We start from the raw sequence: 24,413 nt of genomic DNA, 5'->3' as shown, positions 1-24,413 counted from the left end.
TGCATGCGTGTGGGGGGGTAAACAGTGCACTTTACTGTGACTAGAAAATGATCGGTTCATAAATTACAAGTGACTGTGCAGTCATCACAGACAAAGGACTTCAGTTAGGAGATGCAAAACAGCACATCTACTTCTCTGTAATCAGAACATACTGCTGTACATTAATTTGTGGCAGCTACTAAATACAGCAAGTGCTGGAGAATAAAAAAGTTACCAGGTCACCTTCAGAACATAGCATATGTGTCTACAGGGTCTGTACATGCCAAGAGCTTATCAGTGAGAGAAAGTACATCAGTCCATATATGCTTACCGGTCAAAACAACATTCACAAAAAGTATGATTCACCTACATCTAACACAAATCCTCTCACCCACTATGCATTTTGGAAGGAAGACCAAGCTCACCTCACAAACACACATACACTCTCCCCTTACAAGATGCTGTATTGCTCCCCTAATTATATATTATCGACTCCCAAGATGTGGCACTTTGCTGGAAGTCACAACTCTGACCCAAAACCATCTCTAGCTCTGAAAGGACAAGGGTTTCTGATTCGCTAGCTGCCAACGAATCTGTACCTCATGGACTTGTCTGTTACAAACAGCAGAATTAGACTTTTTGACTAAAATATACTTGACAGGTACTTTCCTCAAGTGCTTAACTGTTTGCAGGGATAGGTCAAACCGTCCTCCTGGTTTGTTTTAGCATCTAAAAAGTAATACAGTGACCTTTTCACCCATTCTCCCTAAGACTGACGCATATATAGGGGTTCGGAGGGTGGCCTAATGGTTAAGGTGTTTTCCTTAGAAACACAAGGTGCAGGGTTCAATTCTCACAAGGGATAATTGGGTAGGCTTACAATGGCTCGCAAGGGCAGTTAGCCTAGTACTAACCTATGAACCTGCAAAAAAAACAAAAAAAAACAAAAACAACAGGAAATGGTACACAATCTAGTTAGCCAGTCAATTTTGAGCAGCTTTGCGCTGTATTCTAGGACTATTCTGTGAATACATTTTAGTAGCTTTAACTCAGTTACGTACCCGATATGCATTGCACTGTTCAACAACATAGTTTTCAGATTTGTATCAATTAGACAGAAATTCACTGGCAGCACATACCACGTTTTTTCATAGCTAAAAAAAGAAACAATACAGTAAAAGGAAGTAAAACAAATTAATAAATGTCCAACATTTAACACAAAATACTTTCTGAGATTCAAACATGCAAAACTGGTAGCAGAAATAATAATTTTCATTATACTACATGACTCAAAAATACAGTCCGTTAAAGTCCTCTGGGGATGGGTCCTAAAGGATGAATGCATGATTACAGGTAAGGTGCTACCTGATCTGCAAGAAGATGCAATAGTAGTTTCACTGTGCTACTACATATACTATTTGCTACAATAAGGAAAATGTTACAGCTATTTCATCATTCTCAATATGTGCACTCTTACACCAGAAAGACCAGTGCTTTATTTTAGTCCATATTTACTCAACTTATGGGAAACTTCAAAATGCACTTTTTTCTTTGTCCAAGAATAGTGACACCATTTATCCAATATCACTGGAATCCTGTCCACTGCAGTGATGTATAAGTAACATCTCCATTACTGTCGACTGAACAAAGTAGAAGAGTCTTCTTCACATTAGTTCCTAAACGTCCCATGGCAATAAGGCTATACACTGGAATTCGCTTTTTGTAAGGGCAGCATACAGCAATGTAGTGGGCATGGAATCTTAAGGGGTCACCTACATAAAACAACAAAAAGAAATGAATCAGAAACAGCAAAACAAATTCTAGAATTTATAAACAACATGCAACTATCTCGATCACAGTATTATGATCTGATTCATGGCAGTACAAACAAGACTTAAGTAATCTACAGAGATAACACACCTAAAAGTGGTAAACACTACTGAAACCTAGCCTGCCTTATCTACATTCTTGCACTAAGACTCTCATTTTTTTCTCTCCAGCTACCTCTCTCAAAGAACATCATTCGACAACCTTAGATCATAATCCTCTCCTTACAGACAAGGTAATCAACCTTGGCATAAAGGGCTGTGCAAATGGATCCACAATTTTCTGACTGGAAGACCACAAAGGACCTGTGCTGGTAACAACACTTCAGAGAGCATTACAATCAACACCCGGGTAACCCCAGGGTTGTGGGCTGAGTCCTCTACTGTTCACAGTCCTTACCCATCACTGCTCTTTTGAAAGCTAGCAACAACCACATCATCAAATTCACAAATGCCACCATAGTGGTGGGACTCATAAGTGGTGATGATGAGAGTGGGTATAGGAATGAGGTCAGCTCCCTGACTGAATGGTGCAATAACAAAAATTTGGACCTGAACGTCAATAAAACAAAATAAGTTATTATTGACTTCATAAAGAGCGCTGCCATGCATCTGCCCCTGAAGATTAACGATGAAGAAATGGAGAGAGTCCAAACTGCAAACTTCCTAGGAGTACATATATCAGAGGATCTTTCTTGGAGTACAAATACAGGCCAGTTAATAAAAAAAAATAAATAAATAAATAAATAAAGCCCACCAGCGACTGCACTTCCTAAGAAGGCTGAGAAAAGCAAAGCTTTCTATGAATGCTCTAAATAACTTCTACAGAGGAGCCAGCCATCAAGAGCATTATCACCACTAACTGCACTGTATGGTTCAGTAACAGCACAATGGCAGAAAGAAGCTGCAAAGTACAATAAGAACAGCAGAAAAGATTGTGGGCACTAGTTTTGCCACCTTATAGGAGCTCTTTGAAATGAGATGTAAAAAGAGGTCCCACAAAATACTGAGTGACACTTCTCATCCAGCGTATGGTTGGTTCACTAAACTTGCATCAGCCAGAAGGTTACAGCGTATCTGCTGCAAGACCTTCAGATTAATGACCAGTTTTTATCCAAATGCATTAAGACTCATTACTGCAGGCATAAATTTGGATGTATCAAAACTGTAACAGACCGCTACGCTCTCATTCTTTTGCTTTTTTTTCCCATACAGTAATTCTATTTGCTGCATACTAACATTAATATATTCTCTTTCAAGTGCAATTAGATACACTTCCTTATGTGCAATATCACCCAGTCTCACTTAGGTTCATAGGTTCATAGATTAGTACTAAGCTAGCTGCCCTTGCGAGCCATTTTAAGCTTAGCCAATTATCCCTTGGGAGACTCAAACCCTGCACCTTGTGTTTGTAAGGCAAACACCTTAACCATTAGGCCACCCTCCCAACCCAATTCATGCATCTAGTGTACTTTTCTTTTCATGTGTTAATCATCTAGTAGTCACAGTTGTCCAGTTTATATAGTGTACAAGAATGTGTGTCCGCTACCTAGACAATTATGTACTATAGTTATTGTTTATTTTTTAAAACCTATCATGTCTGTTTTTTTGTGTTTGTTTTCTCTTGTAAGAGCTGACACTCAAAATTTCATTTAGGTGTACTTGTGTTTCCTAAATGACAAAGTTTCCTTTGAATCTCCCCCCTTCCAAACCATTCACAAAACTCCATTACACCAACCACAGCTTCTCAGTAGTGGCACCTCAAACACAGAAATCATCACTCCTTGCAAAGCTAAAATCACCTCTTTCCCCAGTTTTAGATCAACTGAAGAAAAAAAACTGCAAACTGCATACAAGAGGTGCTTGTAAATGCATTTCTTCACAAGGCACTACTTAAGACTCACTCTGTCGTACCTTCTAATCTTTATATTATACCTTAACACTAAGACATGCATGCTAGATTAACCCCCCCATCTCTCTAGCCTGTACCCCCTCTTTACTCTCCAAACCACTATCACAGTATGCACCGCCCTCTACTGTACTTTTATCGATGTTCTACCCATCCTCCACCTTATCATCCTTATATATATATTCAAATTAGCTTACAATAACTCTGTAAATAGACTTCTTTATATCTCAATATTATATTCAAACTTTGTTAGACGGATTTCACAACGTTGTTATAATAGTTTTGTATGGACACTATACAAGACTCCCACTATGTTAGATTTCTGTAATTTTGTAATAATGTTTTTGCATGCTTAATATTGTATGTATTTGTATACTCTTCATCTGTACTGCAAACTACTTCTTTGTCTACGGTTACTTTGTACTCACTTTTTCCAGGCTGAGCCTGAAATAGTCTACCTGGATCAGTACTCTACTCCAGTCAACAAATGGTAAATAAAATAAAAAAAAAATCTAAAGCTGGGCTCTTTCTGTCTGCCTCTCCCTCTCTTACATACACTCTCTCACATACGAATGTGAGCAAATTAAAAATAAGAATGCAAGGCATTACAACTCCTCCTCCTCTTTACTGTCACTGATTTTGCTATCTAGTGCAGCACTGTCTTTTGTGGAATGATTAATTTTGCTAGTAAACAGCTAAGAGTTCCATATCTCTGTTACCAGCTTGGTAGATATGGGCATCTTGAGGCAGTGTTGAAATTGTCTCATGTTTACTAACAACCAGTTCATTCTCAAACAAAATGATATGGTATGTTAGAGAGATTACTGGAGACAAAGCTCTCACATAAAAGCATTCTTAATGTCAATCAGGTTGCCAGTAGCTCACACACACACTGCACCCATCACGCAATTCAAAACAGGCATATCAGACTCACGTGCTGAGGCACTTAAATGTAACCTCACCAAAACAATGCATTCTGTGTTGTCTGTTTTCATCCTTCCTCAACTTATCCCCTCCTTCCCCCTTCTTCTGAAAGAAGATACCCATATGGTTTCCTGATAATGACAGGGGAGGTATTTACTCTTTGCTATTTCCCTCTCACAGCTTTGGATACCTTTCCTGTCATGTTTCTAGGCATTTATAGAATGGTTTCTTTTATATATATTGATATCAAAGGGCAGACTTGATTTGAGGTAATCTGGGGTTTGAGAGAGGATTATGGGTAAGGGGATGAGCTTGAGCTACAGATCTAAAGTCAGAGAAGTGGATGAAGCTGGATACAATACCCAAAGGCTGAGAAAGTATGAAAACGAACAACATAGATGCAATGTTATGGTGAATACATAAAATGCCACAGAGCTTGATCTTTTTTTTTTTTTAAAACAAGTTTATTGTTTTAACATACAAAATAAATATCATAACAATTTTATACAAACAATTAAAATAGAAATAGTTATAACATTCAATAAAATAACCAAAGTATTTACAGAGACATCCACTACAAATCAAATCAATTGATTAAACTATAATGTCTTACTATTGAAACTAAGATTTTTTTAACAGGTTTTGCAAAGTATCCCATATAATATAATAAGATGTTTTCTAGTAGTTCTTGATTTTATTGTCATCAATTCCATAACACACACTTCTGTCATAACATTTTTAAATCCATTAAATGAAGGAGGGGTATCTGAAATCCAATTTCTGGTTATTATTTTTCTAGCCACTGCTAGAATAGACCATAATAAGGGAAGTTTAACTTTTTTAACACTTTTAGGAACAGGAGTGTTAAATAATATAAGTGATTTAGAAACAATAAAATTATCTGTGAAAAGGGCCTGCAAAAAATAATTGATTAACTTCCAATATTCCTTCAATTTTATACAGTCATAAAACATATGTGCCCAATCAGCATTTATTTCTACATTACATCTTTTACATAAGTTGTCTTTATTATTTATTTTATTCATCATTAAAGGTGTATAGAAAGATCTATGTAAAAATTTCCAAGTAAATAGTCTCCAATTAACAGAAGTAGTAGTTTTATAAGCAGATTCCAATATATATTGTTTATCTTGTTGTTGTGGTGATTCACCATTAATGGAAATGAAATAATTCCAATAGGTATCTGAACTGTAATGAGTTTCTTCTCTGATAAAGGTAAGCTCTCACACATACATAAAATTATCAGAAACTCTATGTTGTAAATTTAATATCAAGTAATCAATCAGTATTGGAACAGATTCTTTAACTGTTAAAGACATTAAATCAATTGTATTAATAAGATGTTGTCTAAAAGTCTGAATTTCTAACCAACATGTTTCTCTCAAATCAAATTCTTGCTTTAAGAAGTCTAAATTTTTTACTTTATTATCAGACAGCAACTGATACCAATACTTTAGATCATTCTCTGCGACTAAAAGAGTTCTTTCAGAGATGGTTGACAAAAGCATACCTTGTGTATACATTATAGGGAATAGAATAAAATTCCATTCCTTATACTTAGGATGCATGAATATAAAATTACGATAACTGATAATAATGTTTAATGGGTAACTAACTATATATTTTGGTGTAATAGATGAAGTACAAAATTATTTTAGTAACCATAACATGGGGTTATTTACAATAATATTTTTATGTATTAAAGAGATATTCATGAAGTGAATGCTAATTAGTTCCCAATAATCTTTCCATCTTGCAACATATGACTGATCTATTAAAGTAATAACTTTTATAATAGAGGATATAGTATATAAATTAAAGTCTGGAAATGAAATGCCCCCTTGAGACCAGCTATTAGTATGTTTCTTTAATGCAATTCTAGGTCTATTAGGTGCCCATAAGAAATTTAACATTAATGAATTCAATTTCTTAATAATTATTTTTGTAGGTGGGAGAATTATTGATTGTATTAAATATAATATCTTAGGGAATATTATCATTTTAATAATAGTGAGTCTCTCTTCCATGGTAAAAAAACATATTATTCCAGCTATTGAAAAGATTTTGTATATTAAAAAGACAGTTACTATAATTATTATGTATAATAGATTTAATATATTTAGTTAATATTATACCTAAGTAAGTTATCTGAGCTGAGTTGGGTATATATTTGCTAAAATCATTAATGAGGACATTTTTTTGTGTGTATATTGGTAATATTTTAGTTTTTTCTTCATTGAATATTAAACCAGAGATATTTTTAAAATCCATCATTTTATCAAATAAGGACTGCATAAAAGAGTTAGATCCTGCTGATGTAATTAGAACATCATCTGCAAAAAGTTGAATTTTAGATATTGTATTTTCATCTATATCAAATCCTTCTATATCAGTACTGTTTCTAATCAAATTAGCCCAAGGCTCCATTATTAAAGTAAATAATAGTGGAGAGGGTGGACACCCTTGTTTTGTACCTTTTAAAATGGGTATTTTTTGTGAGACATATGTTCCTATCTTAATGTAAGCCAATGCTCCTTTATATAGATGTTCAATTAGATTTACAAATGCATCAGAGAAGTTTGTGCACTTCAGTAAGATAAACAAGTAGTCCCAACTTACTGAATCAAATGCTGAACTTATATCGAGACTAATAAGTGTTAAATCTTTCTTTTTCCTATTTGCAAAATCAATTAACGTTAAAATTCTCCTTATATTATCAAAAGTATTTCTAGTTACAATAAAGCCTGTCTGGTCTATATCTATTATGCCTGGGATGATTGTCTTTAATCTATCAGCAAAAATACTCATAAACATTTTATAGTCAACATTAAGTAATGAAATAGGTCTATATGAAGTGCATCTGGTTGGGTCTTTATTGGGTTTTAAAATTGGTGAAATAAATGTGTATTGCCAAGATGGGGGAGTTATTAACTCATTTTGGGCCAAAATAAAAACCTTATGTATTAATGAGTAAGTACTTTTGGGAAGAATTTTATAGATCTCTGGTATAATACCATCATTACCTGGTGCTTTGTTTGATTTAAGTTTGTTTATTTGTGTAATAACCTCTGTATATGAAATATTTTTATCCATTAATTTAGTCTGTTGTTTAAGTTTTTTGTTCATGTTTGTAGTTATAAATTTCTTTATTTTATCTTTAGGATCCATGTTAATGTTATTATGATTAATTTTGTGAAAGTGATTTCTAAATTCATCTAATATTTCTGGTAAACTAGAAACATTCTTTTTCCTTGGAGAGAAAATTTCTTTGATATGATTTTGTTTATTCAACCTTTTTGTTTTATTTTTAAGTCTATGTAAGTATTTGGGACTTATTGAGTAAGACAAAAACTTATATTTCTCTAATGTTATTTTAAAATTTCTTTGTATTTCTCATTTAATTTATTTATTTCCTCAATGACTTTTTTGTCCATAATATTTTCTTTATTATTATGTTTGTATGAGTCTAATTTGCTTTGAATATCTAGTAATTCCTTATCCCAGGATTTCCTTTTATTATACCATCTAATACTTTGTCCGTATAAATATGATTTTAAAGCATCCCAAACATAAACAATGGAGACATCAGGTGTAGTGTTTAAGTCTAAGAAATGTTGCACTTCTGAAAGTATATAATCTTTATAGTATTTTAGTTGAGTTAAGTATGCTGGTATTCTTTTGATCCGAACATTATAAGTACTTTTTATCATAAACTCAAAGACAATTGAATTATGATCTGATATAGGACACGGAATGATTTTAGAATCAATTAAGTCAGTTACCATCTGGTTAGTAATAAAGACTATCTATTCTTGAATAAGTTTTATATCGGTTAGAAAAAAAAGTGTATGGTAATGATTTTGAATCTATCTGATTTTTAATATCATTCAAATGATATAAATTAACAAAATCCTTTAAATGTTTTGCATTAGATGTAATTTTCCTATAGTAGTTGTATCTTTTTCATGTAGGATACAATTAAAGTCACCTGCTAAAATAATATCTCCTATAGAAAATGATATGATCGTATTGAGATGGTGTTTCACTGTATTAATGCCAATTCCTGGTATCCAATATACATTGATAAATGTATATGTCTTTCCATTAATCTATATTGTAACCATACAAAACATTCCTTTATCATCTTTATAAGATTTAATGGTTTTAGGTATGAGCATACTCTTATTCCATAAAATAGCCACTCCTCTTTTTTTCTGTGTGTGTTCTGAACTAACCAAGACTGTATATTTATTAGTGGCTAATTTATCAATATCCTTTATCAGGAGATGTGTTTCTTGAAGGAATACTAAGTTGGCCCTATGCAAATTAATGTATCTCATTAAACTTTCCCTTTTACATGGGTTATTCAATCCATTAATGCTTAAAGAAATTCCTTTTAGAGAAATCATTTAGCTTTTATAAACATATAAAACATATAATCAGAATAACAATTAACAAAATAAGTGATATTATGTCTCCTCCTTTAGGTATACCATTAATTATAGCTGTATTTATTGAAAATCTTATGGAATTTTGTATAAGTTTCACTTTTATTTGTAGTGACAATGAGTTTATAAAATGTGATGTGGATGTCGGAACTATATACAAACAACAATAAACAGGTGAAAACAATATTAGGAATAAACATTGCACCCAGCCTGGAGTTAAGAACTCCAACTTTGAGTAGCACATACCACTCAAGTTATCCCCCTATCCTAAGCAGCAGTACCTCAGCTGCCACCAAATTAATTCAATACTAACTATTATTAACTAAAGTTAACCTCATTTAATTAGATTATCTAGTATGACAAAGCTAAACAATTTATAAATCAGCTTCATATAAACAAATAAGAACATTTAGAAACAGCTCATATTACTATGTACATCTATTTTGTATAATACACTCATAATCAAAATAGCATTCTAACAATCTTGATAATGGGAACAGAGAAGAGAGAGAGAGAGAGAGAGAGAGAGAAAAAAGGGGGGGGCATATCTATATATTAGTTTATTAAAAGTTTGTAAGAATAAGTTCTTATGTTCATTTGGATTCAATAACTTAGGCTATTATGGTTCAGACATTACATATATTAGGGTATTCCTACTTTCTGCCATAGAAATGCAGTTAACAGTTTTAAAAACTTTAAATTACTTGCACCAAAGCTTTCTTCTCATACTTATTATTGCCAATTAAACAAAATATTTATACTCATACATAAGTTTTAAAATCATACTGCACAGCAATATTAATTCCTAGTTATACATAAATCATTGTGATGAAAGCCATCTGTATTTTATATATCTGAACTGCAGCTTTAAAACGTGGCACATGACAGTTTCTTCTAAGATATAATCATAATGATACTTGTGCTTGTCAATTATCATTGTGATGAAAGCCATCTGTATTTTATATATCTGAACTGCAGCTTTAAAACGTGGCACATGACAGTTTCTTCTAAGATATAATCATAATGATACTTGTGCTTGTCAATTAGTTAAGTCAAATGATTTATAACATTACATATGTTTAAATCATAAGTATTTATATACATTAATATGCTGCAGTCATGTAAGCTTTCAAAAAAACATGTGTATATGTGTTTTATCTTCTATGCCTTCTAAAATATCTCACTTGTTTACTATGGCATACTGAATCATTTAAAATCATTATAACTTTTATATTTTATAAATTACATCTTAAATAAGTAAGTTTTTATAAAGAATAACTCACATTTAGATGTCATAAAGTTCGTTTTTCATCACAAAGTCGCATTTACAGCAGTTCTACTTCCTGAAACAGTGTTCTTCTTGAATCTGCGGTGTCAGTGTGAAATCAGGGGTCAAAGTTCAAAATGACTGCATTCAGCTTCCCTGCGTGTATTCTGAGTGTTGAAGCTTTTAAAACGACTCGAGGACACTATTCACGAGGTAACCCACATCCCAAATTGTCTCCCTTAACATTCTGGTGGGAATTTTAGTAAAAGCAAGTGACTGACATTCATTTTGTAATACAAATGAATCTAAACAGTGCAAAACCTTCGCAAAGTATTTTACAAGTCATTACAGTCTCTATGACAGTGGAACCAAGCCTACAGTTATTTAACATATTATACAACTTATTTTTATATGCCCCATTTCATTTTCTCATACAAATCCTATTATATACATATATCAGTATTATCAGAAGCATATAACTGTAAATATAAGAGAGAAAGAGAGAGAAAAAAAAAGAAAAGGAAGAGAGAGAGAAAAAAAGAAAAAGAGAGAGAGAAGAAAGAAAAAAAGAAACTACAAAGAGTATCTACAAAGATATATTACTTGCTGTTTGTATTAATAAAGTTAAACATGAGACATATTACTTAAAACTATTTTAGTTCTAATTATTTGCAGTTATATCATGACATATTATTTGAAATCATATATAAGCAATTAAGTCATGGTATAATATTTAGCAACAGTGTTTAAACAGCATATATAATTTTAAAGAACTAATAAGTTATTATTTCACTTATTCCATATTTTTCATCATACTTCTCTCCTTGCCCTCCCCACCCCTCACTAAATGCATAGTTTAGAAAGAATGCCATTATTTAAAACAAGAAGAGAAGGAAATGTATCAAATTACTAACCTTAGGTCTCTTTATCACAAAGAGAAACAAGTTGATTCATAGCATGTTATTTGTTCCTCAGAGAGATTGACTATTTAAGAAACAAAAACAGTTCTTTGCACACAAAAAAGTAACTTTGAATAAATCTTTAAAATATTTGTGGTTTTCTGGAGATGCAGTAACTGTATTTGAAGAGTTTAAAAGAGAGAAAAAAAATATAGAACTTGTCATTTGTTTTTTAGTCTTTTTTGCTTCTCTGAAGTCTTCCAAGAAGTTCCTGTTGCCATCCTCTTTAACGAAGGACTTGCCCATTCCATATCTTCTATTTTATCTAATATCGTATTTTTTTTTAATATACAGCAAAGCAGAGTCCAAGTCTTCAAAAATTCTAGGGCCATCAGGTAAAAAGATTTTTAGTTTGGCAGGAAATAAAAGGTGAGTTTTGAACTGTGCTTTCTTAAGCTCTCTTATTAATGGCAAAAAAACTTTTCTTTTAGTTATTACCAAGGAAGAATAGTCATTGTCAAAACGCACAGTTGCCTCATTAATTTTTATACGTGCTTTAGCTCATGCAGTTTTTAATACCATCTCCTTGTCATAAGATGATAAAAATCTTACTATAACTGATCTAGGATACTTTTTATTAGAGTTAAAATTAGATAAGGACCTATGGGCTCTTTCAATACCAAAAGAGAATGCTTCTGATAAGTCTAAAGTTTTGGGAAGCCAAGTATTTAAAAAGGAAGTAATGTTGTTACCTTCTATATTTTCTGGCAGTCCAAAAATCCTAATATTATTGCGTCTAGATCTGTTTTCCAGGTCATCAAGTTTGGATTGTAGGTGTGTGTTCCGTTTCAGTAAAAATTCAATGTTAATTTCTTCTTCCTGGATTCTGTTCTCCATATCATTAACAGTCTCTTCTATACCCATAATCTGAGCTTTCTGATGTTGCAAGTCTTGATGTAACAAATCCATTTGTTTTGTAGTTTTTTCTATGAAATTATCAATTTTAGTATCCAGTTTGTCCATTTTGGTTGTTAGTTGCTGAATAGTTGATATCAAAGACTGAAGCTCTTTCTTGATGCTGGAATCCTGACTGTTTGCCTTACTGGAACTCATTCTGAACAGAGGTGGTGAAAGAGAAATTTCCAAGATGATTTCTGACAGGAAAATTATTTAAATTTTCTTTCTTTTTTAGATATTATTCAAGAAACTGATATTCCAAACGTATTTAGAAAGAAAATTATTTCATTAGTTGAATTTTAAAGTAATTATTTCCTGTCAGTGCAGTTAAGTTGGTGGAGCTTAAGAAATCTGCTGCTATCCTGTGTTCATCCTTGGCCACGCCCCCACAGAGCTTGATCTTGACTCCAATGTTTTCACAGTGTTTATCCTGCTCTAGAGTAGAGTAGAGGGTGCTAGATTACCATTGCTATGTTGATGACACTTCGCTTTACCTCTCATTACCACAGGAACATATGGTGAATTTGTATTCCTTTCTAAAAGACTTATAGGTCATTCATCTTAAGCGTTCTGAAAATCAGATTATGTCCAAGATGTGAGTCCACTGCTGTGCATATCAGTTTGAGATTCATCAGCTTTGCCACTACCACCTTTTATCTTTAACTCTGTCAGCAAGCCTGAGTTTGTGTTAAAGGGTGGGATCTTGGATACATCCTTGACAATTAGCTGACCTTCACGGACCATGTGTTTCCAAGGTAAAATCAGCATACACCTGAGGAATACTTCAAGATGAAGCATTTGACACCTCAAGAGCCTCTCTCTTGTCATCCATTCATGTTTTATCTCCTTGTACCTGGACAGCAGTTATGCCTGTACCTCGGACATCCTAATAATGATAATGAACTACTTACTAATGCAAAACCCAAACATATATACCTAACTGCACACCTTGATAGCAACATATTACTCCTGTGCTCTTCCTATCTAGAATGCAAACATTAGAAAATAGTGATCTGTAATCAAGGTGTAATTTGTGATGACAGACTGACACTTAAGGACCAGGTTTTAGCCGTTACCAAAATGTCCTGCTTCCATATGAGCATTATTCTTACTGAGTATTTTATACCATGTGCAGAGAGCCATATGGTAGTGCATGCCCTGGTTACTTCACCTTAGATCATAGGAGGTTACTAGGCTAATGGTCACAAGGCCCTTACAAGCCTAGCCAAGTTCAACCCATGTTCCCAAGGGCGTCTGGTTCAAGCAGACACTAAAATCAGCACCTATTGCCCCTGTCCAAGAGAGACACAGGTGGAACCCCTGAGGTGAATTTCCAGTTACCCATCCAGTCGTCCAAACTGCTCTTAAATAGGGCCAACGAGAGGTTTTGTTTAACATGAATAGCAAGTTTGTTCCAAAGGTGGGTGGAACCTCTTTGAGACACCCCCCATTAGGGAAACTACAGTAAAAAAATGTCTCCAAAGCCAACTTCACGCTTCTTAAGACAGAAGTGGCAAATTTCACAACACCCATGCAGACGGACAATAGTGGTATGACTGCTGAATCCCACACAAATGCACTTTATAAGCACTTACACGAGTGCATGGATCGTGCTATCCCTAACAGAACCAAGATGCTATCCTCCAAAAAAAGGAAGCCAATCTGGTGGTCCCCTGCCATAAACAAACTCTACAACAGAAGAAAGAAACTGTTGCAAAAAAGAATAAAATCCCATGACTGGAAGAACTCTCTGGTCAGCCTCAGTAAGAAGCTGAGATCCCTCATAAAATCCTCCAAAGCTAGTTTTGAAAACAACATCGCCACTGATTCTAAAGACAGCCACAAAGCATTCTATAGCTATGTCAAGAATCTCAATGGCAACACTCAGATCTGCCCTGAGTTACAGCACAATGGCACTAAATACACAGAACCAACTGATATTGCCAACATCCTGGCAGATTGGGGTAGCACTGAACTTATCTCACCCCCTAAAGGGCCCATCTCTATACCAGAAGAATGCAGAGTTCCTGTAATCATGGCTGCACAGGTAAAAACCACACTCTCCAAAAGTCAAGAACACAGCATCCATGGGACCTGACAACATCCCAGGCTGAGTTCTACATGAACTACAGAATGAACTGGCACCCCACCTAAGCACTATGTTCAATCATAGCCTCATCTCAGGCTTTGTGCCCACTGAATGGCGCACAGCGACTTGTTATCCCACTCCACAAAGGGGGAGCCACCACAAACACAGAGAGCTACCACCCCATTAGCCTAATGACCCTGTTCTGCAAGGCCATGGAACATATCATCATGGAACTTATAGACAAAGATATTGGTAATCTCCAAACTCTGCACCCCACCCAGTTTGGGTTTGTAAAAGGCAGATCAGGTCTCCTAAACCTGATTGACTTCTTTGAAGCAGTCACCAAAGCCGTAGATGAGGGTAAGGTGGTTCATACAGCCTATCTAGATCTCTCCAAGGCTTTTGACACCATCCCCCACTTTGGAATTATAGATAAACTCACTAAACTAGGTATAAATCCCTATGTCACAAGATGGTTTGCCAAGTGGCTCACTTACAGAACCCACACTGTGAAAGTAGCAGACTCCAAATCTGACTTCAGACCAGTGACAAGTGGAGTACCACAGGGTTCAGTCCTGGGTCGTCTCCTATATGGTATCTACCTTTCTGAAGTACAGGCTAACAAAGAAGGCCTTTGGCTACCGAAGTTCGCAGATGACTCCGACTAGGAGCCATAAGTAAAACTCCTAATGATGTGGACAGCCTACAAAAGGTCCTCACTGAGACAGACGCCTGGTGTCAAAGCCATGGCCTCAAGCTCAATGCCAAAAAGTGCATTGTCATCCCCTTTGGTAAAAACTCTGTTCCCATGAGCTACCACATAGGTGGGAGTCTACTTAACACTGAAAGTGTGATAAAGAGACCCTGGGACACAGGTGGACAATAGTCTCTCCTTTGATAATCACATCGCCACAGTAGTCAGGAAATCCTTCTACGTGGCACACCTCATCACCAAACATTGCTCATCCAGGAAAAAAAGAGGTCACTGTTCCCCTCTACTCGTCACTCATTAGACCCATTATAGAGTACAATGCCCTTTTTGGTATGTACCTCACAAGACATCTACAACAACTTGAAAGGCCACAGAAATACCTCACACAAAGAGGATTACTGGCCTCAAACAGATGCCCTACGCAGACCGTCTCAAAACTCCAGCTTTACTCCATCGCATATGGAGGCGATCTCTGCCTAACATACAAAGCTATGTCAAACCCAGAGCTGTTGGACATGCTCCACTTAAAGAAATCCAAATCCCTCTGAGCTACACGCTCTACGGACCTAAACCTTGTCGCCACAATAAACAGAACATTATGGTTGGATAGATTCCTGTCCCAGAGACTTCCCATACTCTGGAACAAAGTACCTATCTATATCAAACAAAGCTCCTCATTAGCACTGAAGAAAAATCTTGATGATTGGATGGGAGATAGAAAATTCACCCCGGGGATCACCTCTGCTCGACAGGGGCACAGGAAAATAATTTTCTTGGGTGGCGAAAGCCAGGGTACCTTTTTGGCTAGGCTTGTATAGGCCCTATAACCTAGTACCTACCTATGAACAAATCTGTCTCTCCAGCTAGTTTTGTTGATGCCACATACCAGGTTAAGGTCTTTTGAGCGAGTGACCTGTGTGCCATTTGACTTGTGAATGTGCAGTATTTCCATCAAAGCTGGGTCAGAGGTTGCTCTATATGCAAGATACAGGTCTCTTCTGAGCAGTCTGTATGACACAGAGTAAAGTGACAATGATTTCAGTCTGTCTGCTTAAGACAGATCTTGAAGACCCTGAATTTTCTTTGCAAGGAATCTTTGTGGTCTCCCCAACTGCTGCAGGTGTTTGAAAAGAACATACCAAAGGGATCACTGTACTCTATTGGCCTGATGAAGGAAGAGTACAGGGGGAGTTATAAACTCTTTCTTCTGCAGGCAATGTCCTTACTTAGGAGATGAGCAACATAAAATGCCCTTCTTACCACTGAGACATGGTGATCGAAGTCAAGGTTGCTGTCCACCTGTGTGCCTAGATGCTGTCCAACTGTGTGCCTAGATTTCTTACCACTGGTCTATACACACTGAGCAGAGTGGATGAGAGTTGTTGACCGCAACAGTTAGCTGAGATATATAAATTATTTATACAGATTGTTTCTAACAATTAATATAAAGCACTTTTATTGCCTGCTTTTTAGTCTTCGAGTGTATTTTATTGCTATTAACAAATCTGCACAAGTAACTGATTTGTCTGCAGTTAAAAGCATTCTGTATCTTTACAAATCATTATCAGTTTAAAAACTTTTGTTTGTTTTCTGTAGTGCTTACTTGTCTGTCCCGTCCCTCCCTCCCAGTTGGTGTCTTGCTCTTATACTTGGTGGCTTTGCTTGCCCGCCCCTACTGTAAATCTGATCTGTGACACTCCTCCCAGTCTAGTGTCATTAGCTCATTCTACCTAATACAGCGAGAACATTTGATAAGGCCTTCTGTTTCTCCTTTTTCCCTTTCAAAAAACAGGGAAAAAAGAAAAAATATATATATATATATATATATATATATATATATATATATATATATATATGAAGAGAGAGAGTATATTTCAGAGCATTTATTATAACTGTAATTGCCTTAATATTGCTACAACTCAAGTCCTCTAGGTTGCAATGCATCTGAAGTGTTTGTGTGTTTTAGCTGCTTTTCTGTATATATAGACTTCTCTGTTTCTTTAACTAAATAAGCTCTGCAAAGTTGTTTTGCATTCCTGCCTGTACTTCTGAGTTTTTTTGCACTTTTAAAGTTTGTTTTTGCTTAGTATAACTGGTAGGCTACACACTTAAGTGTGCTAGCTGAATTAAAGCATTTACTGTGTTTCTGTACCTAATTTCTGCTACTCTGTATATATATAAAAAAAAATCCTTGTTTCCCGCCTTTACTGAACTAGAATAGTCCAGTCTTCAGGTATTGCTGATCTCTGGGATGTGTCATAGTTCCTGTGTTGCCCATATCCTTATTTGGATAAGAGGAAGCTTCTTTGTTCACCAGTGAGAGTGGGGAGCTCTGAGCAGCCTATCTGTCCCTTGAGGAGTGGTTCCAGCCCAGTGACCTGTAGCTTATTGGCCGTTTTGGGCCATTTCCTATTTCTTCTAACCCCCTGCTTTAAAGCCAGCTTTAGTGCGCTTTTGCACTTGAAATTTAAATTTGTCCTGTTTGTTGCATTTACCTGTGGAGGCTACACACTCAAGGAGTGTTCCCAGCACAACAATCTGGTAGTCTATTGGCCGTTTTGGGCCAATTTTTAGCTCTTTCAAGTCCCCCTGTATAAAACCCGCTTTGGCGCGGTTTTTGCGCTTGTTACTACTCAGCCAAGCTCCTCGTGGTCCTGCAGAGTGGTGCTAGCAGCAGAGAGCCTAAAAGAGTGACTGCTAACCTGATAAAGGTGTTTTTTTCCTGCTACTACCTGGCGACTGTCCGATCTAGCTAAACCGCAAGTATTTCTGCATTCTTCAACTGTTTTAAACTGTTTAAAGTTGTTTTTGCACCTGCACTTTTAAAGTTTGTCCTGTTTGTTGCATTTACCTGTTGAGGCTACACACTCAAGTGTGCTAGCCTGTGTTACATATTTATTGCATTTTCCTGCTGTTTATTGCAAAAAAGAAAAAAAAAAAATTATCCTTGTTTCCCGTCTTTCCTGACCTAGAGTATTCCAAATACAGGCTTTGCTGTATTCTGGACTTTTGGAAAGTTCCTGTGTTGCCCATTTCCTTTCTTGGATAAAGGGAGGTTTCTTTGTTCACCAGTGGCAGTGGGGAGCTTAGAGCAACCTATCTATCTCTGGAGGAGTGTTCCCAGCACAAGAATCTGGTAGTCTATTGGCCGTTTTGGGCCAATTTCTAGCTCTTTCAAGTCCCCCCTGTATAAAAACCACTTTAGCGCAGCTTTGCGCGATTTTGTGCATAGCGCAGCATCGGGCAACGCCGCTTAACTGCGTTTAAACCATTCTCAGCTCCACAAAGTCTGCTCTTCACTTTTTCCCTATTCCTACTCTAAAGCCTGGCACTTGCTCACTAAAGCAATTATATAAGTCAGCACTAAAAAATTAAAAGCACTACACCCTCACAAACTCCCCTTGAGTACCTTGTTCCCCATTGGCCCTTTTTTCAATTATAAAGGAATTCCCAATATTATTCTAGCATGTCCAAAGGTCAGTTGTCAATCTCCTGTCTGGTCCAGCTGGTGAATCTGGGAATCTTGAGGCAATGTTACAACTGCCTCATGCACACAGACAACCCTCTCCTCCTCCCAACAAATTTCAACACATGTGAAAGATGCAACCATATAGCCAAACTGAAGGCTAAGCTCCCTCAACTCAGTACTGGCGTAACCAGTCAGGAGGAGAAAGAAACCACACTCACTACAATTCCAGTCTCACATAGACCTACCACGACAGCAAACCAAACACATAAACGCACAAAAACATACTCGGAGGCTCTAAATAAAAATCTGCCTAAGCAAGAGAGACCTCCAAAGCAGACATCCAAACAACCGCTACCCCAAAACAAAACACGTGCAACACATAGCTCACAAAGCCAGTGTGCCGAACAGTCACAACCCTTAAGGCTAAACAACACACCTGATACACTTGTAATAGGTGACTATCGTCAGGCACACTGATGTCCAGCTCAGCAGGCTGAACAAGGAGAAGGTCATGGTGAGCTGCCTGTTGGGCGCTAGGATCCGCCACATAACACAAGCACTCAGGTCACTCCAAGGCAAGTACAAATATGACTCAGTCATTGTCCATGCTGGTGTGAATGACCTGAGACATACCACCATGGACTACATGAAGAGAGACATAGAGAAGCTCTCTGAGCATGTGACCCTGACCTCGAGTAGCATCTTACTCTCACCAAGAATGATGCCACAATATGAAGACAGGATGATCAACTTCAACAACTGGCTTAAGTATTGCTGTCATTCAAAGGGGATCCAATGCCTGTCAGTCTGGGATAACATGCTCGACAAGACACGATGCTTTGCTAGGGACGGCTTGCACCTGTCACCCCCTGGGCTTTCGGATATTGGCAAAGGCTCTTGCCACCCCCATAGTGCCTTTTTTAGGCAAGGCTCAAAAGACAAATCAACCTCCATAAGTATCACAAGGGATAAGAAACTAAGAGTAATGCTACTCAATGCAAGAATTCTAAACCTCAAGATGCACGCACTCGAAACTCTCCTTAGTATGGAGAACACCGATATCTGTGCAGTAACAGAAACCTGGTTCAAGGCTCCCGAGAGCACACCAGCACTAGCAAGCTATACCTCATGCCATATTTTTCAGCCCCAAAACTTGGACCGAACCACAAAAGGAAGGGGAGCATCAATATTCGTCAAAGATACCCACACCTCCAGGTTCGTGACACAGCATGAAGCATCAGAGACTATCCATGTGCAACTAACAGTGGGTAAAACTGCCTTCCAGTTAATAGCCTGATACAGACCACCCTCCCAAACCCAGGAACATAACTCGGCCTTCCTGAGAACACTGGAAAATATGAAGGTCTCTCCAAACACCATTATATTGGGCGACTTCAACTACCCAAACATAGACTGGGAGCATTACTCTAGCTCCAACACCCTAGCCCAAAGGTTCCTAGAATTTATAAACTCAAATGCTATGGAACAACTTGTTACCACTCCCACAAGAGGGGAAAACATACTGGACCTGATCATCACCAACATGGGGACTCTATGCCCCAGACCAGAAGTGTATCCCTCACTGGTAAGATCAGACCATAAACTAATCTCACTAGATATTCACATCCCGACCCCAGCCCCTGCCCAGAAAACCACAGTGAAAAACTTCTCTAAAGCAAATTTCACACTCCTCAAAACCGAGGTGGAATCCTTCAAAGCCCATGGCCCAGACCACAGAATCCTTTATAAACGCATTCTATGAACACCTTCAGGAATGCATGGATCATGCAATCCCAAACAAAACCAAGACCCAATCCTCCAAAGGCAGGCGCTCTGTCTGGTGGACCCCAGCCATAAACAAACTATACAACAGAAGGAGGAAGCTACTACTTGATACAGCAAAAATCCCAAAAAGGGAAGGCATCTCTGATCAATATTAGCAAAAAACTACGGGCACTCATAAAATCGTCTAAGGCCAGCTTCGAGAGAAAAATTGCACAGGACACTAAGGATAATCACAAGGCTTTCTTTAGTTATGTTAGGAACCTGGGTGGGAATTCCCAGATATGCTCAGAATTAGTCCAAAAATGACAAAAAATACACCGAACCCACAGACATTGCCAACATCCTAGCTGACAGGTTCAGCGCAAACGCCCCCCCCCCCACCACACCAAAAGGGCAAATATCTATCCCAGCAGAGTGTTGCCCCCCTGACATCTCAGATGCTCCAGTAAGAGCCGTCCTCTCCAAAGCAAAAAACACAGCATCAATGGGACCAGACGGTGTCCCGGGCTGCATCCTACGTGAACTCCAAGAAGAACTAAACCCAAACATAAAACTACTGTTCAATCTCAGCCTTACTACAGGATATGTACCCAAAGAGTGGCGTACAGCAACAGTGGTCCCTCTCCATAAAGGTGGTGCCTCAACGGATCCTGGAAACTATTGCCCCATAAGCCTGACTAGCTTAGTCTGCAAAGCTATGGAAAGGATCATCATGGACCTCATAAGTAAAGATATTGGGGACCTACAGACACTGGATCCTACCCAGTTTGGCTTTGTTAAGGGCAGATCCTGCCTCTTAAACCTGGTCGATTTCTTTGAAACAGTCACCAAGGCCACTGACGAGGAGAAGGTGGTCCACACAGCCTTCCTGGACCTCGCAAAAGCCTTCAATACAATACCCAACTCGGGCATTATAGATAAGCTCACCATCTTAAATATAAACCCCTATGTCACTAGATGGGCTGCAAACTGGCTCAAGGACAGAAACCACATGGTTAGAATTGCTGGAACCATGTCAGACTCCTAACCAGTTACAAGTGGCGTCCCACAAGGCTCAGTCCTGGGACCTCTCTTGTTCAGTATATATTTCTCGGAGGTACAGGCCAACACGGAAGGACTGTGGCTGACCAAGTTCGCAGATCACTGCAAACTGGGCGCCATAATCGACTGTCCAGCTGACACAAGCATCCTACAAAAGGGCCTCATAGAAACAGACAACTGGTGCCAGAGCCATGGCCTCAAGCTAAACACCAAAAAGTGTATAGTCATCCCCTTCGGCAAAAACAAAGTGCCCACAAATTACCACATAGATGGTAATCCATTAAGTACAAAATAAGTAATTAGGGACCTGGGGACCCAACTTGATAGCAAGCTCTCATTCGACAACCACGTGGTTAGAAAAACATTTTATATAGCCCACCTAATCATGAAGGGATTCACATCTAGATCAGGGGAGGTCATCGTGCCTCTTTACTCATCCCTCATCAGGCCCATAACTGAGTACAATGCCCCTTTTGGGATGTACCTTATCAGACACACCTGCAGCAACTGGAAAGACCCCAAAAGTACCTCACCAAGAGGATCAAAGGGCTCAAACAGATGCCATATGCTGCCCGGTTAAAGAAACTCCAGCTCTACTCAGTGGTGATCTGTGCCTGACATATAAAGCCATGTCCAACCCGGAATTAATGGACATGCTGCACCTCAGAAAATCCAAATCCCATCAAGCTACATGCTCGAGAGACTTGAACCTCAACACTGAAATAAATAGGACATGCTGGAGGGACAGATTCATAACCTAGAGGCTCCCTTCACTCTGGAATAAAATCCCAGTCCAGGTTAGGCACAAGTCCCTCACTGACTCTCTTCAAGAGGAATCTTGATGAGTGGATGGGAGATTGTAGATTTACTCCGGGTATCACTTCTGTGTCACTGTTAGACAGAGGTACAGTATACTAACCTCGAAAAAGGGCATAGCAAAATTCATTTAAAATGGGTGGCGAAAGCCAAACACACTCTGGCTAGGCTTGTAAATGCCCTAGGGCAGATAGTCTAGTATGAACCTATGAACCTACGATTGTGTGCTTAGGGTATTGCTACTGATGTGGTAGTTTGCAGGAACATCACACCCTTGCCGAAGGGGATGATAATGCATTTTTTGTATTAATTTTAAGACCACGACTTTGGCACCAGTCATTAATCTGCATAAGACCTTCTTGCAGGATGTGGACATCACTAGGGGTTTCAATGATCGCTCCCAGTTTGCAGTCATCAGCAAACTTTTGTCATCCACAGTCCTTTACTTTTAGCCTGTACTTCAGAGAAGTAGATTCTAAACAGTAGGGGTCCCAGAACAGATTCCTGTGGAACACCAGTGGTTACAGGTCTGCTGGAGGAGATGGAGTCCCATGCTTTGACGGTATGAGTTCTATCATTGAGGCAGTTTGCAACTCACCTGACAATATATGGGTTGATACCCAGCTGGGTGAGTTTATCAATGATGCCTGAGTGGGGGATTGTGTCAAAGGCCTTGGCTAAGTCTAGGTAGGTTGTATGCACAGATCTGCCCTCGTCTAGGTCTTTGGTGACTGTCTCGAAGAAGTCTACCAAGTTTAACAGACATGATCTCCCCTTGACAAAGGCAAACTGGATGGGGTCAAGCATTTGGAGACTTCCTATATCTTTGTTAATAAGGTCCATGATGATTCCATGGCCTTGCAGACAAGGCTGGTCAGGCTAATGGGTCTGTAGTTCCTGGGGGTCTGTGGATGCACTCCCTTTGTGCAAAGGGATGACAGTAGCAGTTTTCCATTCCACTGGGACAAAGCCAGTGCTTAGGTTGTGACTGAAAAGCATGCTCAATGGTGATGCTAATTCCTATTTTAACCCATGTAGAATACAGCCGAGGATGTTGTCTGGTCCCACAGATGCTATATTTTTGGCCTTGGACAGGATATTTAAGACTTGTTCCTCAGATACACTAGGCGGGGACAAGTGTTTGGGTTGTTTTGGGGTGTATGTGGTGGGGGACAGGGAGTGAAGTTTTCACCAAACCTGTCAGCCAACAGGTTTGCTATATCCACAGGTTCTATATATGTAGTACCATTAACTATGAGTTAAGCGCAAATCTGGGCCTCACCTTTGAGGTTACGGATGTAACTAAAGAATGCCTTGTGATTATCTTTCATTAGAGAAGCTAATTTGGATTTGTAGTTAGCTTTGCAGGACTTCACTAGGAGTCTTACTTGCTTTTTAAGTTGAGGAGGGAGTGTTTCCAGTTTTGAAACCGTTCCTTCCTGCTCTTAGACAGCAATTTCTTTCTCCTATTGTACAGCCTATTAATGGCAGCTGTCCAGCAGGCAGGTTTATTTTCCCTTGAAGATCTTTCTTTGGTTCTATGAGATACAGGAGAGTCAATACAACTGTACAGGTGCTTGTATAAAGCATTAGTGTATAACTTCGGCATTGGTGTCTGTTCCATCAGTGGGGGGAGGGACTATGAAGCTATTTATGCTGTCAGAAAAGAGATTGTAATTGGCCTTGGAGAAGTTTTTTTTAGTCTAGTTGTTGCTGGGGAGGGGGGGATCTTGTGTTAGTTACTTCTAGAGAGACTGAATTGTAGTCAGATCTCAACAGGGATGGCCACATACTGGGGGTGGTGCAGCGGTCTCTAATATTGGTCAGCACCAGGTTCAGGATGTTTGAGCCCCTTGTGGGTATGCAAATCAGCGAAGTCTAGGAACCTTTGGGCAAGTGAGAGTTAGAACACGTATAATTTACCCAGTCTATGGAGGGGTAATTAAAAAGTCACCAAAAACCAGGGTGTTTGGTTGTATCTTAATTGGTCTACCATAATGCCCTGTACCTACTGCTACTGGATTCCAAAAATGGATCACCTTAAACTGTTGTGGAACTCTGCAGCCAGGCTTCATGTGGTGGCTTACAGATACTACCATATTATGAAGGTTCTATAAAGCTTGCCCTTGCTGTAAATTTGTGGCCATTGCTTATTTGGCCCTACATTACTTAGATCTCTTTGACTTTTGAGAGCTGCTGGCATGGTATCAGCCTGATCCAGTGTTGTCTTCTCCATCCACCTGAACTTGTGGGTTACTGGAGCAGACCGGA

At 38.1% G+C, this 24,413-nt stretch overlaps 1 protein-coding gene across 3 annotated transcripts in view; it reads right to left on the bottom strand.

Moving 5' to 3' along the window:
- Window positions 1–949: 949 nt before the first annotated feature.
- Window positions 950–24,413, bottom strand: part of TSEN34 (tRNA splicing endonuclease subunit 34) — a 235,825-nt gene continuing 212,361 nt past the window's right edge. For all 3 annotated transcript variants that reach the window (XM_044081632.1, XM_044081641.1, XM_044081649.1), the window contains exon 5: window positions 950–1,751. In XM_044081632.1, the coding sequence (XP_043937567.1) occupies window positions 1,564–1,751 (188 nt within the window). In that variant the 3' untranslated portion in view covers window positions 950–1,563. The remainder of the gene's footprint in view (window positions 1,752–24,413) is intronic.

Source organism: Protopterus annectens, chromosome 1.part1, assembly GCF_019279795.1.
Source record: "Protopterus annectens isolate FY-2018-M chromosome 1.part1, PAN1.0, whole genome shotgun sequence".
In the NCBI taxonomy this organism is placed as follows: Eukaryota; Metazoa; Chordata; order Ceratodontiformes; family Protopteridae; genus Protopterus; species Protopterus annectens.
This window is presented reverse-complemented; position numbering and strand designations above follow the sequence as displayed.